Consider the following 17,293-nt stretch of genomic DNA (forward strand, 5'->3'; position numbering starts at 1 on the left):
TTGATATCCAGTGAAGTTCAGAGAAAAGGATACAGGATAATTTGATCAAAGTTTTCAAGAGATTAAGGAGAACAGAGAGCTTAGGTAGATAGCAACTAAATTAGGAAAAACTTCTAACTTAACAAAAAAATGTGGCAAAGTTTGGAATCTTGTGCTAATGTAGCATCTGCAGACTTCAGGCACCCTCGTATCAGCATACAGAATCAGAATTTCCTGTGTCCAACTCCAATGTGTATCAGGAGGCAGTCTTAACAATAGCTGCCTGCCATTCCTTCTCTTTGAACTTCACTGGATATCAATCTGCTTAATTTGTTACATCATTTGTGGAGATTGTTGCTTACAGTTGGGACAGCCAGATTAAGTTTTCATCTGCTGGTTTAACATTCAATTTCTTACACACTGAAGCAATGAGAATGGAGACTTTAACATAGGGGCATAAACAAAGCCATTTGGAGCAGAAAATTAGGAATCTTTGAAGTTTGTTGTAAATAATAAATAAGGTCACCCAAGGAGTTTCATGTGAACATTAAAGCCATTAAAATATAGTTTGTGATGCAATAAAGCTTTGTTATCAACGCTTGAGCAACTGTCTTTCCTGTTCCGTGAGAGGGGGAAAAAAATCTTTTGAAAAAACAAGCACAGTGGCTACAATAAACTACTCGGGTGACAAAACAAACACGGATGGAAACATGCATCCTTCTGGTAAGTGATCAACCGTGTGTGAAACCATGTTTTATGGAAAAAAAAAGACGAGGAATTTGCTGGCTGGAAATTACTAATTGAATTTTTAGAAAGACTAAAGCCACATTCAGGGTGGGCGTGTGAGCGCACATGCATGCGGCGGTAGAAATCTGAAGCACTGAAGTTTTACTTATACCAGGACAATAAATCTTCTCTTTCTTTTTAAAAACTCAAGGAAACCCAATCATTTGTGCCCTTTATGGTTGCAGCACGTAATTAGTTGAACACTTTTTTAAAAAAAAGTCCTGTTGTGGCCATGAGGAGTAGGGCCATTTGACCCCCTCCTCACCCAATATAACACACTAAATATGGGATTGGAATGCCTTCAGCACATGGCAATCAAGTGGAGACATGTGCCTGGATCAAACACTGTCACCGCCTTGTCAAGAGTTAAAGATGTACTGTTTGCAGGAAACCTGGTATGCATCTACTTCTTAACTCAGAAGCAATCAGGCTCAGCATAAAGGAGTGGGAAATAGCACAAACATTACACAAGAAAGGTAATGTGAAGATAGAACACCTACATGGAAACATTTAAAATAAAATACATATATTACCAAATTTGAGAGTTCTTTGATGGACAAAAATGTCTCTAAATATTAATTCAATAGGATACATACTCAGGTCATCCAAGGAATCAATTTATCACATGAACTGAGCACAACCATGAAATCAAAGTGGTCGAGACAAATCAATGGAACAAAACCCAGTGTTTGTAAAAGATTACATGTTAGCATCATGATCTTGCACACCTCATCTGCAAAAAGGCCAGCCTGTCTTGTCCATATAGCTATGCCTACAAATGTATGAAACAAATGGGAGAGGGTTGTTATTGTCTGAATGCCTACTGAAACTGATGTGCAATAGACACAGACTGAAATTCCACAAACTGGGAGAGAGGAATCACTATCACATGAAGGTGCAAAGGGCTAGGATTCTGTGGCAAAGTTAATGTAGTAAGGGATTTTTCTGTGGACAATGGGAACACCAACACTATGGTCACATGACAGAAACCAGTTTTTGATAAGAAACATGTTATTAACAGCAATTAAGAGCAGCAGACCAGGTCAGTTAGCCTGGCAGACAGAGACCACAGAGAGAAGAGGTCCTGCCCAGCAAAACAAACAACCCTGTCCAGCTTCCTCTACCAGGCAGACAAGTGGGGACTATTCCTTTTTTCTACTATTTGCAGAACCAATCCAGAAACCTAGTGTTACCAGGACAAAGTCATTGAATTAAATTGCCATAAACTACCAAGCTTCATTATCTTTAGTGAATCAAAAGCGAATCATCAGCCTGCAATGTTTCCGGTTACCATCTTGAAAACTAAAAGTGACTTTTTGGATTCTTTAAAATGAAATTGTATTTTCTGGCTTTTGTAATAACCTTCTCTTGTGTTTTGTGGGTGTTATTGCGATTACATTTCAGGTTTGTGAAATAATTGTTCACGTTTTTAAAAAATAGCTAAAGCCTGTCTTGCGTCTGTTCTTTTCAAAAGTATTAAAACGCTTCTTTAAAACACATCTTGTTGTGGCTCATTGAGGGGGATGGGGAGAACCCATCCTACCATCTCTCCTCTGTAACAAGCCAAAAAGAAATGAATGAGGAAATGACATGCTTACCAAGTTTGTAAGTTGATTATGGGTCATGTAAACCACAGTCCTGCTAAGTCCTTCCAACAGGTTCATTGAGGACATAGGAGGGGTTTCTACTGTACGCCCTCCAATGATGACATCCAAGAAAGCTGCAACACAACTCTGCAAAAGGTTCATTGAACAAAATCTATTACATTTTGTATGTTGTAAAAGTTAGTTATCTATCTCCACTGACCAGCGTAACACACTAGAAGTAACAGTTGAGTGACGTCCGAGTAGAATTTTGTGTATTCCAGCGTAAAGATTGGCACAGTGGGAGCCGAGTTTGTTTGTAGTGTGTTGCCCTTTAAGTTTTCAGAAGGCACGCATTTGTTGTGATGTGGGATTCAGGGGCCCGTTCGCCGCTATGTTGCCGGCCTCTCCAGCAGGAATAGGCCCGGCCCCCTGATATTTCACGAGATTCATGCTAGTGTACTCTGCACTGCACAGAGTGTGGGAGATTCATTTTGAAAATCCCGCTAAAAAACAGCAGGATTTATTCCAGTTTCTACACGAATTCGACACTTCGAATTTTGTGGGAAAATTCCACCCATGGAGTATTGCCTGTTAGCAGAACAAGGAATTGTTTCTGACTGGGCTCCTGCACGATATATTACTTCAGTTAAATAATAGATTTGTGACAATCGACTCAACCAGCCTTGTTGGTGGATAGCTTTCAGACCTTTTATTACAACTGACTGACTCGAAGCACAAATTCACTGGAACAGTGAAACAGTTTCGCTTTACTTTCAGCCGTTAATAAGGGAAATCTCATGTCTAACCATGCAGATTTCACAGCAGGATTCTCATGCAAAAACATAAATTAAAATGAAGTCGGCCTCAATCAGGCTCTTTTATTATGTTTAGTGCACCTTAAAGGAGAGGTTATTTACTCCTTTGTTCTTGCAAACAGTGTATTTACTAGTTCACACTTCAGGTCTGAAGTAGTTAGCACAACTGTTTCTACCCAAATACAAACAGCACTCGAGAGCCACAACAACCGGCAACTTAGAACCATTGAATCCTCACAGTGCAGAAAGAGACCATCCAGCCCATCGACTCTGCGCTGACTCTCCGAAAGAGCATCCCACCCAGGCCCTTCCCTCCACCCTATCCCCGTAACTCGACGCATTTACCATGGCTATTCCACCTAACCTACACATCTTTGGACTGTGAGAGGAAACCACAGCATCTGGAGGAACCCCAGGCAGACACGGGGACAACGTGCAAACTCCGTTCAGACAGTGACCCAAGGCCGGAATTGAACCCGGGTCCCTGGCGCTGTGAGGCAGCAGAGTTAACCACTGTACCATAGGGCAACCCGAACTTGGAGAATGATTGACATGAAATGTATCAAATATAATCTGTAAGTGTACTGAGACACCTCAGAATGCCACAAACTGTTAGGTAATGTACCTTCACAAATACTATGAATAAAGTATATTTACAGAAAAAATTGACATTAATGAAACTTTTGCTGATATTAACTGCACATTTGAATGTTTTTTAAGTAGTGAGTCAGTACTTGTTTTGTGGCAGGTAAGGGATTTACCCCGGTTATTTTAGATTTAAATTGAACAAGCCAATCTCACACAAGACCAGAACAGCCAACAAATAGAAGAAACTTTCATCCAATCAGTCTTGACGGAATTTGAATCCACTCCAGAAAGATAAAATTTCAATGTCTAAACTATGCTACTCTAAAACAGGACATAGTGTTATCTTACTAATAGGTTAGTGCAAAACATTCAGACAACATACTTGCATAACATTTTTCAGCTTAACAGTTAAGAGTTGAGTCTCTTAAAGTTTGATTTCATACAAATTAATTGTGACATCTGGACCTTAATTTTACTGGTGGAAGAGATCAGTAGCAGGAATAGTTTGCCTTGAGAACAAAATTAGGGAATTGGGTGTCATATTACACAGGGAAACATTGGAGTAGGATTTTATCACTGTTGGTAAAAGTTTCTGACCAATGGTATATGATACTCAAATGTTAAACACAATCCTTGATACAACCAATGACCTGGAATATAAATGCATAGAAATAAGCAACTGATGCTGAAGTCTGCACTTAACAAATTCAACTGAGTAAATAAAAGTCTCCATGTGATTCTTCAGACCCATCGCAAGATACTAAATTTGAAAATCTGGTAAAAATGTGTTTCTATATTTTTTTGAATTTGAAGCCACTCTTCTGTAACAAAATACACTGATTTTTGACCGACAACCAAAAGATTGGGGAAGCATTATCACAAAGTCAATTTATACATTTAAGCATTAATCTCATGGTTGGAAAGAAAAGGTTTTTACGTACTATGGAAAGGAGAGAAAATTGCCCCACCCCACCAAACTTATGTCGGGTTGCCACCATATTTGGTTGCCAGAGATGATCACCAAAGATAGGAATCCAAGGGGATTTCTTCCTTTCCTAGCTCAAGGATGCACATTTTTAGCAACTCCTTTCATGAACATGATACAAAATAGGGTTTTGAATATTTATAACATCAGAATTTGCAAGGATTCCTTTCCAACCAGATTAATGCTTAAATGTATGCAGTACTTCATACATAATGCTGAAAATGTACAAAAGGGAACCATTTTAGGTAAAGAAAAATCTAAAATTGTTCTTCTGGCCAAACTTACCATTAAGTTCAATATCCCTGACAAGCGCACTAAAGGAAGTTAGAATACAATGCAATCAGGCTACATTCACTTGCATCCTTTTGCACCAGTAGAGTTCTGATTAACTTACTTTGTCAAATTTGGAAAGACTGTTCTTCAATCGTGGATCTGCTTCCTCGCTGCCCGTCATTGCCAACTGCTGCAAGAGTTGGCCAACCTAAAAAAGTTTCAAAAAAACCTTCTCTAAGTAATATTATCTCTATATTCAAATGCTAAACATACGCTGCAATTTCACACCAAAGAACTGCACAGAAATTACAATATGGAAACAGGCAATCTATCTTTGCTAATGTTTATTTACTACTTTAGGTGGCAAATTATTCCAATCTCATGTCCTCTTGGGCCCTTTCTTCAACCACCAATCTAACCCTTTTTGAAGTGTTCACGTTATTTCTACTTTGGTTGCCAACTCAAGTAGTGCACTCCATAAACTTACCATTCTGTTTTTAAAATCCCTGTTCTGCATCCCGAATCTCTTGCATGTACACTGCCTCATTTTAGACCCTTCAATCACTGGAAGTGTTTGTTCTCATCTACCCTGTGACATCCCTTTATAATTTTGAAACATCTTTATAAAAATCCTCAATTACCAAGTCCACATTTTGAATCTGGTAGAATGCCAGAGAATCCGCACTCTAACCTCTCCAGTGTCTCAACACTCTCTCCACTGATGATTAAACATATTGAAATATTTGACACGTATTAAATCCATTCCATTTTATTCAAGGGTTATAGTTAGTGAACAGACCCGATTTCAAACTCGGCCCACTGGGAACACACCAAATATTTAATAAAAAGTTTGATTAATCATCCATATTAATAGAATGGTCATCAACTTCAAGTGGTAAAAACAAAATAAATATTTACACTGAATTGGACAGAGTGAGTGCATGGCTCTCTCAGTCAATGGTGTGCGTAATCAGCATGCCCCTCACTTCACTTGCTCTTGCTTTATGTGCAAATCACTTCAGTCATACTGGTAGAAAAAAAAGCTACATGGCTAGAAACTAGCAGAACGTGGCAGGCAACAAAATATCTCGTGGGCCACATTCAGAACCCAAATTGGCTGCATGTAGCCCCTGGGCCGCAAGTTGCCCACCACTGCCCTAGAATAAACAATTAGAAATTATTTGCACCTTACATTCTTATTCTCATTGCAAAAATCTTGAAAAGGTTCTACCTAGTTGAATGACATGGCATTGGGATTTTAAACAACATATTTAGTTCCTAATTACTGAATAGCCTCACTGATCTCAAGAGAAATGTTATATTCTGATGAGAAATTGTGTATTAACATAGTTTTAAAGATTTTGATATGTTAGCTTCCACCTTAATCCCATGTGCAAGTTCCAATCATTCAACTCATGAATTGTAGAATTTAGAATTCCAAGTGAAGGGAGTCAATGGTTGTTACTTCCTGGTTTGCTGTCTGTGAGAATACTTCAATGTGATTACAGCTACCTGCAGCTGCAGCTACCACTGCTGCTGGATGCCTGGAGAAACCAGAGGTTTAGTTTTGGTTCCAGATTCAAAATGACATTGTGAAAGGGGAAACGCATGCCACATGGGTCTCCAGACCTTTATGGATAAGCTTTGAGGTCAGGGTTAACATTATTGATTCACTGCTGGGATAAAAATCCAACCTAGAGTGATTTGTCAAAGTCAACATCGTTTTATGAAGTCAAAATTGGGTTTGACATATTTTATACAGTTTTTGATCTGTAACTAGCAGGCTAGAGAAATTTTAAAAGGTATTCAGTAAGGTGTGTCGGACAGAAGGCTGTTACACAAGGACTGGGGTAATACACTCGCCCGGGTCAGGGGTTGGTTAATGAACATAAAGAGTAGGAATAAATGGATCATTTTTGTGTTAGCAGGCTGTAACTAGTAGAGAACCACAAGGATCAGTATTTGAGCCTTAGCTTTAACAATCTACAAGTTTCCTCATCTATGTTTGCCAATAATACAATGCTAGGTGGAAAAGCATACTGCAAATAAGATGCAAAAAGGTTGCAAAGTGATATAGGCTGGATAAGTGATTGACAGATTGAGTATAATGTGGGAAAGTTTAAAATTATCCATTTTGGTCAGAAGAACGGAAAGGCACAATATTTTTTTTAAAAGGTGAGACTGGTAAATATTGGGATTTTAAAGGGGTTCTTGTACACATTACAATAAGCTCCAATTATATAGTGTACGGTTTTGGTGACCCTACCCAAGGAAGGATACACTTGCCTTAGACTTGGTGCAAAGGTTCACTAGATTGATTCCTGGGATGATGGGGATGTCCAGTGAGAAAAGAGTAGAATGGACCTATATTTTCTGTTGTTTAGAAGAATGAAGGGTGATCGCTTCGAAAGGTGTAAATTCTTCTAAGAGCTGATAGCGTAAATGCGGAGAGGCTGTTTTCCTGACTGTAGAGTCTTGAATTCAGGTTCACAATCTCGGAATAAAGGGCCAGCATGAGGTGAGGAGTAATTTCTTCATTCATATAGTTGGGTACCTGGAATTCTCTATTTCAGAGGGCTGTGGGTGTTCAGTTGATGAGCACATTGATAGATTTTTGGATATTAAGAGAATCAAGGGACATAGAGATAGGGCAGAAAAAGACAGTGGACCTTCTTGAATGCAGCCATTTGGCCTACTCTTATTTAAGTCCTTGATGTTCTAGAAGAAACTTGATTTCCATCATATTTGAGTCATCCAAGATGCATCATCAATAAGTGTCCAATCAAGAGTTTGGGAACAAAATGAATGCTGATTCATGGTTACTTTGAATAGATTACAACCCTAAACCCAAGCATGATCGCAAAGGAACTAAATCACAATTCTATGAGTTTATAGTATTGCACTTCCTCTTTTTGTGCTTCATTCCTTTTTACTGTAAAATATGTTTGAGATAATACTGTTAACCTTTAGCATTGCAAATAAATGTGACTTTTCTGTTGAGTTGCAGCTGCATTCTCTATTTCAGCTCATGCTCAGCACACAGCACCTGTGATCAGAAATTTGACCTTTACACCAACTCTCTCAAGTGTGGCATACCTCGGATGAATAATAAATATTTTGTCATCATTATAGTATTGAAATAATATAGGATCTCATCATTCCAACAAAAATGGAGCATTCAATCTCTGGTTTATTTTATTTTAACTTTATGATACACACACACACGAAGTAGTTCCTTTTTCCAAAAAATTGAAACGTGCAATCATTTAACTGAACTCGCCCAAGTGTCGAACAGATGAACATCTTAAGACAGAGGGATCATAACGTGTGACAAAATTAATTCCTCTGGTCAACTAACTGCATAATAATGTACTTAACTGAGCAATGGTGACTAAGTGCTCATCTTTCCTCTTACTCATTCGAGGACTCTCACTCATTAATGTTTCTCCAACTCTTCAGAATTCATATTAGAAGGCACCTGCAGTTTTATTCCCTTTTCCTTCTGGTTGGCCACATTTTCCCCTTACAACTTGGCTATTTGCAAATTCTTTTTCTTTTGAAATGTCACTAGTTCACTGCAATTGTCTTTTATATCTAAGCATTTGCTTTTATGCTACTTTACAGATAATTTTAGTTAAATTTCTCGTGATCCACATTCTTGTTTCCACCTTCCCCTTATTTTCGACTAAAAGTTTTCAGTTCTAAAAAGAGTATGACCTCTAACAAACTTGTTTTGCTTCAAGTGCGACTGCCTACCATTTTCTGTTTTCATTCAGAATCTCAGCATATGGAGTTCTTCTTTTAAATGAAGACACTTTGTTCTTTTCTGGGTCAGTTTACTGTAAACTTCCCATTTGGGCTTAGGTTCAAGGATGTTGTGATTGGCTGTTTTTGATTATTTACTTTCTATATGTCTGTAAAGGGTGCACAGCAAGAGCTGTTTCGAACTGAAGACTTTAGCTTTATTTGTGTGTTTGATCTTACAGGAACAGCACAGGATGGTATTTCCTGAAGTGTCATCACCTGGGACCATTAGATTTCAGCATTCTTAACCCTTAGAAACCTGGACAAGCAAACTGAACCAACTCAGACAGAATTGATTCACTGACAGAATATTTAAGGTAATGTCTACTTTATGTAACTTAGCAGTGAGGATGAAGATCACATCCCAAAACCTTTCACAGTGGCAGATCCAACACCAGGAACTGGATATGGGTCCTTGGGTAAGAAACCACCTATCTGCACCGTCTCGACAGCAAGTGTGAGCGTGCGTAAGAGAAGGCCCCCAAAAGTATACAGGAGTCATGATGGCGGAGCAGTGACAAGAGGACCCAGCTTGGCTGGAGAGTCGGGCATGGTAGAGAGGAATCTCCAAATTTTGTCACACGTTATGATCCCTCTGTCTTAAGATGTTCATCTGTTCGACACTTGGGCGAGTTCAGTTAAATGATTGCACGTTTCAATTTTTTGGAAAAAGGAACTACTTCGTGTGTGTGTGACAGTGTCATTTTATGCAATCTCATATTTTAATTTTAACTGGTGAGACATTCATAGAATCACATGGTCACAGTGTAGAAGGTGGCCATTCTCCCTTTGTTTATGCACAGCTCTCAAAACGAGCATTCAATGGTAAAACACACTAACACAAAGGCGAACTTCTGTTGGAATTTGTACCAGTATCTTTCTACTAGAATCTTCAGTAACAATTTAACCAGAATGGATTTTTCTAATGACCAATAACGTCAATTAGGCAAGTGGCGTATCCAATTTTAAGGGGATATTTTTATTTACTCATGGAATGCAGGCATTGCTGGCTGGGCCAACATTTATTGCCCTCCCTAATTGCCCTTGAACTGAGTGCTTTACTAGGCCATTTCAGAGTCAACCACATTGCTGTGGGTCTGGAGTCGCATTTAGGCCAGGCCAGGTAAGGATGGCAGATTTCCTTCCCTAAAGGACATTAGTGAATCAGATGAAACTATCGTTTCATGGTCATTAGACTTTTAATTCCAGATTTTTTTTTAAATTGAATTTAAATTTAACCATCTGCCATGGTAGGATTCGAACCTATGTCTCCAGAGCATTACCCTGGGTCTCTGGATTACTAGTCCAGTGACAGTACCACTATGCCACCAGTGTGATATCCAATATTAATTGCTAATAGTTATTTTTTCACAGTCTTAAAGAGCAACAGATGAAACCTTGGCAATGAATTCAATAAGTAGAGGAATCTTACCTGCATCAAGTTAAATCGTGCCACTTCATTAATTGGAGCATCAGAGATTATCCCATACTGTTCTGGATTCACAATTGCTGGGCAAATAAAGTAAGCAAGCAACAGATCCGTGCACATAGCCTTCACCTCCCCAACAGCCAACCCTTCCACACAAGACAAGGTTTTATACATTTGCGATACTATCCAACGTAAACTATGCGGAAAGCAGTATGTATTTTGTTTGAGATATCCAATGAATTTGTTGACCAAAGCTACTAGTTTTGCTTCATTGCTCTCTACCATTTCCTGCACTTTCCGTCTGAACTGCTCTGTGCCCTTCTCCCCAAAATGTTTTTCTTGCTGTGCCGGTGTAAACCTTTCAATAAGCTTGTTTGGGTCAGTTTCCAAGTGATCTTCATCTTCTACAAGCAGCAGCATAATTGGTTCATGTAAAGTTGCCGTTAGAAAGAGCTTTGCAGAATACAGCCCCTCTGAAAAGAGTTTGAACAAAATGCTGAAAGTACAAGCGCCTTTTCGAAGTAGACGCCTAGGGTTATCGCTCTCTTTCAGTTCAAACTCAATTAGATAACGTAACACTTGCAGAAGATAGCTCTCATCTTCCTGCATAATGCAGTTACCATAAAGGGCAGTAAATACTGTAAGGATGACATTGTGCGTGCTCTCATGATTAAGCTTCTCCCCAGCAACCAAACACGAGGCAACGAGTCTGGGGTTTTCTCTCAGCCGATTGAGAAATTCACCATATATTGTCTCTTGGAATCCCAGCTGCTTGTATCCATCCACAAACTGTGTATTCTCTAAGATCTTGGCATGTTTGCAACATTCTGCCGGAGAAGCTTCCACGCTGAAACATAAAAAGAGCAAATATTTATCTTTGAATGAGATTAAATGTCACTTTCAACCAAATTATTTAGACTGTACAGGGCCATGGTGAGGCCACACCTGGAATAATGTGTACAGATTCGGTCTCCTTATCAAAGAAAGGATATACTTGCCATTGAGGAAGTGCAGTGAAGGCTCACTAGACTGATCCCTGGGATGGCAGGATTGTCGCATGAGGGGAGAATGGACCTGTATTCACTAGAATTTAGGAGAATGAGAGGGGATCTAATAAAACACAAAATTCTGACAGGGCTGGACAGAAAGGATGCAGGGATATTGTTTTCTCTGGCTCAGAGGTCTAGAACAAGGGGTCACAATCTGCAGATACGGGATGGGCTGAGATAAGAAAAAGGTCTTCACTCAGAGGGTGGTGAATTTGTAGAATTGCCCAACACAGAAGACTGCGGAGGCCAAAGCACTGAATATACTTAAGTAGTAAACAGATTTCTAAACTCTAAGTGTGTCAACAGGAGTGCGGTATCATAGAATGCCGGCAGTGCAGGAGGAGGCTATTCTGCCCATCAAGTCTGCATTGACTCTCTGAAGAGCATCTTACCCAGCCTGCATCTCCAACTGCAGCATGAATGTCAAACGGTATACAGCCTTTTAACCTGATCTCCACTCCTGAAAGTTCCAGTCTTTGAATATTGTTTAAACAGTTTATGATTGACTGCTTAGGAAATCTTTCTTGGGGATGAATTCTTGCTGCCCTCATCCCAGTATACTGTCACTGTGGTGGCCTCTCTTTCGTTTGGCACAGCCAGTAAATGCATGTTGTGCATCAATTCTGGCCTATTTGCCTCTTATCCCCATCAAGCAATGCATTTATCCATTAAGCTCTTAGAAGAATAACCAAATGGTGTTTTACATAAACTATCCAGTTATGCAGATTCTGTAGAATAGGTGTTCTCAACTGGGGATATCACCATATCCTGAAGGGTCCATGATAAAAGTACAAAATGCTTAGCTGGCAGGCCTTGCATGATCCACCTACCTTTCCCTCAAATTTTTAACTGTGTGTTTGAACACTGCAATTATTAAAATTAACTACTATGTTCTATCGGGATGATAGGGAGGAAATAGCTTGATCTGGGTTTCAGACAAAGCTCGGCACAACATCGTGGGCCGAAGGGCCTGTTCTGTGCTGTATTGTTGTATGTTCTATGTTAACCCACAGCCAATAATTAAGCTCTACTGCTCATGCAAGTGCGAAAAGGAACACACGGTGCACACATCACGACAGCCCTCACTGATGCCTGGATCTGGCACCTAGCATCAGCAAAATCGTCTGACATTAAGAAAAATACTAAATAGGTGTTTAATTGTATGACTAATTTTTAATGCAAGTATTGTGTTACAGGGTGTGTAGAATTTTTGTAACACAGGTGAAAGCTTTAGAAGCAAAGAAGGTCCCCTATCCTAAGGGATGAGCAAGGTGGACTGAAAGAAGAGCCCGAGCTTAATTTTAAAGTTAAACAGTGAGCTGCAGTGCCTGTGTTATAAATTGTAAAAATGTAGCATGACAGTGTACATCATTGCATCATTTTACCAATGATGATTTACCATTCTGTGCCATCATTTTTGCCATCCAAAAGTTATTTACATAAAATAAGCCATTTCTGTAACATTACAGTTAACTTTTATTTACCAATAGTACTGCTTTTTTTTTAGAAACAAAGTCCATTACAGCTTCTTGTGTATGGCAAGGATATCCAAAAATCTATTTTCAGAGTTAAACAAGAGTCAAACTAGGAGAGACCATAAATTGACTTGTCTCTACTAATTCTCACCAACTACTAATCCTCAGCTTAGTGAAAAAGCTTAGTGCCAAAACAGAACTTGTAAAGAAAGTTCAAAAAATGCACCTTCAATTAAGTCATTATCAAGTCAAACATAAAGCAGAAGTGATAAGCCTACAAGTAAAATAAAGGAATTGGTTATATTCTCATACCCTCAAATAATGACCATCAAATGACAGAATTCCATTACTAAGGTTCAATGATATATATCTATGGCACCACATTTATAATGTGGAGATGTCGGCGTTGGACTGGGGTAAACACAGTAAGAAATCTCACAACACCAGGTTAAAGTCCAACAGGTTTATTTGTAGCAAACGCCACTAGCTTTCGGAACTGATCAGAACTCCCACCCACCTGACGAAGGAACAGCCAGTTCCGAAAGCTAGTGGCGTTTGCTACAAATAAACCCGTTGGACTTTAACCTGGTGTTGTGAGATTTCTTACTGTATCACAGTTATACTCAGATTTCTGGCAAACAGTTAAGACGGGGCTGTTATTAATTAATGTTCTGCAAGGCATTACATTTACAGGAAATAAATGCAAGACTTCTTACATTTTAAGAATAGATTATATTTGGTGCTCAATTGAAGAGTTTCAATCAACTAAGTGACGAGAGTGTGTTTCCATTGGCAGAAGGATTAGTGACGACGATTTAAGTGGCAACAAATCCAGGGGGTAAATGAGAAGAATTTCTTTAAAGTAGCACAGCCTGAAAGAGTGGTGGAAGCAGGTTCAATAATAACTTTCAAGAGAGAATGAGAGATACTTGAAAAGTATAAATTTTTCAGGGCTATGGAACTAATTGGATAGCCTATAAAAGCTGACAATGGGCTAACTTCAATGGGCCGGAGAATTCAATCCCAGACCCACTAATTACATGAAAAATAGATTCAAATAAGATTAAAATAATTTACCTATCTTCCTGCTGGTTTCCAGCGCAGATCTGATGGCACCGGAAATCCAACACTGGGAGATGCATGCGCAACGGGACACGTGCGCAAATCCCGTGCATGCCCGGCCGCGAAATTCTCCCACCCCACTGCACGGCGGAGTGGGAGAATTGCCCCCTATGTTTTGCAAGCACGAGCTAGTTAGGCACGGTCAGTACTTTGCCTGTTGCAAACAGCTGGATTGTGCTGTTTGATACAATCCGCTAGTTATAAAATTTAGATCAACTAGATTTGCATGAGTTGTCAGTACTTTATTTCATGTATTTGGCCCCATGTGGTTCCATGGCATTTTTGTGAAATTGAAAGCATTCTTCTTTGATTGGCCTCATGTTAGTTGTGGTCAGAAGTTAATTAGCAGCTGGAAGAAGCAATTATTCATTTCATAATTATTTTTGTTATAGCTGCCAAGGAATCTACTTCTGGGCTGGGAAGGGATCTAATCAGACTACAGGAATTGCTCACCAGAAAGAAAGACCACAGACCATCTAACTTGCCATCTACTTTTGTGATAGTTGAATTGTATAATAATGTAATGGATTACCCGAAAATGGGGTTTATAAAACATTGCCACCAGTGCATATTTAAAAACATTTTTAAATATAAACACTGGATTGTGGGTAGTACAAAACTCAAGCCAAAACGTTAATTAGCAAATAGCAATACCGTATCAATTAACTGGCACTGAATATCATTAAAGTGAAATTTAGCCTTTTATTATTTTACTATGTAGATTTGCTTGTCTGTAATTTTAAAACCACATTCTCTACATTGATCTCACCTTGTTAATATAAGACGGTCCAAGTTAATTCGCTGTTGTTTGGCAATCCATGCTGAGCAGTACAGCTTTTCAGCAGTTTTCAGTACATCTGCATTTAACCGCTGAAGCAATTGCTTTTCAGAGTTCACATAAAGACGTTCTTGCTTGAGATGATGGGCCAGAGTGTGAAGATCAGGCTTCACCATCTTCAAATGGCACAGGACAGTATACCTACTGAAAAAAGACAGATTAAGTTTCAATTGGATAAACACAAACTGAGCAATTATGACTTGATAAACATTTATTACTCCACAACATTCACTGGGTTAATGTTTTTGTACATTAAATTTCTTGTGTTCTAAAAACTGTTATTATTTTTCTTTGGCAATTTGGAATTATTCCTTTGAGTCTCCACATACAACTACTTCCAAGAACAAGGTACAGGCTTTCCATGCCTTTCCATGACTATGAGATCACCAGCTTGATCTTATTCTCACTTACGTCCCGTCCCATTAGAAAGCCACCTACATGTGACAATGAACTAAAAATTGGGAACTTACTACAGGTACTCATATGGACATAACCTGCATCTTTAACTTGAGGAATATACCTTTATCTCGCAAAAAAAGTGCCAGAATTATTCTGAATACAGTGCACATTACTTGTACACTGATGAATAAGGGGGTCATCGAGTCAAACAGAAGATGCAAAAATAAGGTAACATGTCCTTTTTGGGATGAAAAGCAAACCGTCTAGTCAAGCAAAACCTTCTCATGTTTGTCTGTACAGAGTCTGCACTGATCAGTGCCATGTATTAAGTTTGCCTCGAACTAAGCCACAATGGCACATTGACATCACTAATTCATACTGACTTCAAGATGTTTAACAAAATGTTACGGAAAATCTCCAAATCATCTTGAAGGTTTCCCAGTACAGAAAAAGAAACTCAAACATTAGCTGTACCAGTTGCTTTGCAAGTCGAAATACTTATTAGCTGCAGCCAATAAAAGTAAGGCAAATAATGGAGCAAGATGCATAATCTAAATACAATTAATTCATTAAAGAGAATTTCTGCAAATACTTAAGCTGAAAAGATAGTTGATAAAGTGCTACGTAATAAATAGGTTTATCAACAAAGTTAAGGGCATGGAAGAAAAGGAATGGTATAGTGGCAGTTGGTTGACTGAGAGGAGTCAGTAGCGATGAATAGCTGTTTTTTGGACTGGAGCAAGTTCATAGTGGAGTTCTGCAGAGGGCGGTATGAGGTTCGCAAATTTACTCAACCTACATTAATGCCCTAAACTTGGGAGTGCAGCGCACATTTTCAAAATTTGTAGATGAGATAAAACTTGAAAGTATTATGAACTGTGGGGAAAATTGTGATGTACTTCAAAAAACATACTGTATACACTTGGGTAAAAGTAGAGTTTCCAAGACAACATTTTTACCCGAAAAGCTGGATCTCGACATTTACATGAGTAATATATTCAAAGAGTGGAAATCGACTCTCTCCCATCATCTCAATATTACAGAGCTGCTAGGTTGGAAAATGTTCCTGTCAATCCCAACCCCAAGTCACGCAAAAGGAGCCATAAGGTATTTTTGAATTATTTATAAATAACAACCTCCATGGAGCCAGATATTAATTTGCCAACACCAAATTTATCAAAAACAAGAGCCATATAAACAAATGTATACAATTTCATTCGGATTTTTGCAAGGCCAGTTGTCTTCACTAACACTGTTTTCTCTCCAACTTTACTCACTCTTTGACTGGCTGGCATGTCAAAATTCATGGGAGTTTCATTCATGTTCTCTAACAAGCCAATCTGTATCCATTATTTTGTTGATGTCTGATTAAAAAGCACTGAAATATGATAAGTCTCTCATCAGGTTCTGCTGGAAGACGCTGTGAAATCTTGGTCTTCCGTTTCTCTTCATAAACCCAGTATACCATCCAGGCTTCAAAGTTTGCAATACTACTTTTCTCGCTTGTTTCAGGGCAAAGATTCGGATAGATTTGAGAGAAACAGTCCATTTTCATTGACATACTTTGCAATTTCATCTTCCAGCTGCAGTCACTTGCTAGGCTTTCCTCTGCTTGCACTTTTATTCTTGGGCATCTACCGAAGCTGTGCAGCAAGCTTTCACCAATCTCCAACCGTCTTCTCCAATATCCTGAATTGTCTAGTTGCTGCACAATTATTTGTCTGCTCTGCACGCAGAACAACTTTTAAGTTTGAACTAGCTTGTGTATCTGCCATTACTTCTTGAAACCATGTTACCATATGAGAGGGCAGGATTGGCGAGAACACAGCATACACTAGTGAGGCAGGGGCCTTGACAGCACTAGTTGACATGCGCAGACAAAACAGCTGCCTTCAATGATGTGCCATTTCATGATTCCAGCACTGAGTAGATTTGTATCAAGGCAGGTTTGACTTCAGAGTAGGCAGTAAATATAGAAAGTTTAGATTTTTTGGCCAAAAGTAAAGGGTCAGTTTTAAAACAAGGCTGATCATTACTCAAATATACATGGTAGTCAGGTTGGTGGAATGGGCACAGATAAAATTTAGTGCAAAGAAATGTGAAATGATACATTTTGGTAGGAAGAATGAGGAAAACAATATAAAATAACAGTCACAATTCTAAAA

At 38.9% G+C, this 17,293-nt stretch overlaps 1 protein-coding gene across 17 annotated transcripts in view; it reads right to left on the reverse strand.

Moving 5' to 3' along the window:
• gapvd1 (GTPase activating protein and VPS9 domains 1) overlaps positions 1–17,293 on the reverse strand; it is a 107,241-nt gene that overhangs the window by 59,294 nt on the left and 30,654 nt on the right. For 11 of the 17 annotated variants that reach the window (XM_078226476.1, XM_078226474.1, XM_078226468.1 and 8 more), the window contains 4 exons: positions 14,661–14,873; positions 10,249–11,092; positions 5,134–5,220; positions 2,364–2,498 (listed from right to left, as the gene is read on the reverse strand). In XM_078226476.1, coding sequence (XP_078082602.1) covers positions 2,364–2,498; positions 5,134–5,220; positions 10,249–11,092; positions 14,661–14,845 — 1,251 coding nt within the window. In that variant the 5' untranslated portion in view covers positions 14,846–14,873. The remainder of the gene's footprint in view (positions 1–2,363; positions 2,499–5,133; positions 5,221–10,248; positions 11,093–14,660; positions 14,874–17,293) is intronic. The other 6 variants (XM_078226478.1, XM_078226466.1, XM_078226471.1 and 3 more) reach the window with 1 other exon arrangement.

This window comes from Mustelus asterias, chromosome 13, assembly GCF_964213995.1.
Source record: "Mustelus asterias chromosome 13, sMusAst1.hap1.1, whole genome shotgun sequence".
Lineage (NCBI taxonomy): Eukaryota > Metazoa > Chordata > Chondrichthyes > Carcharhiniformes > Triakidae > Mustelus > Mustelus asterias.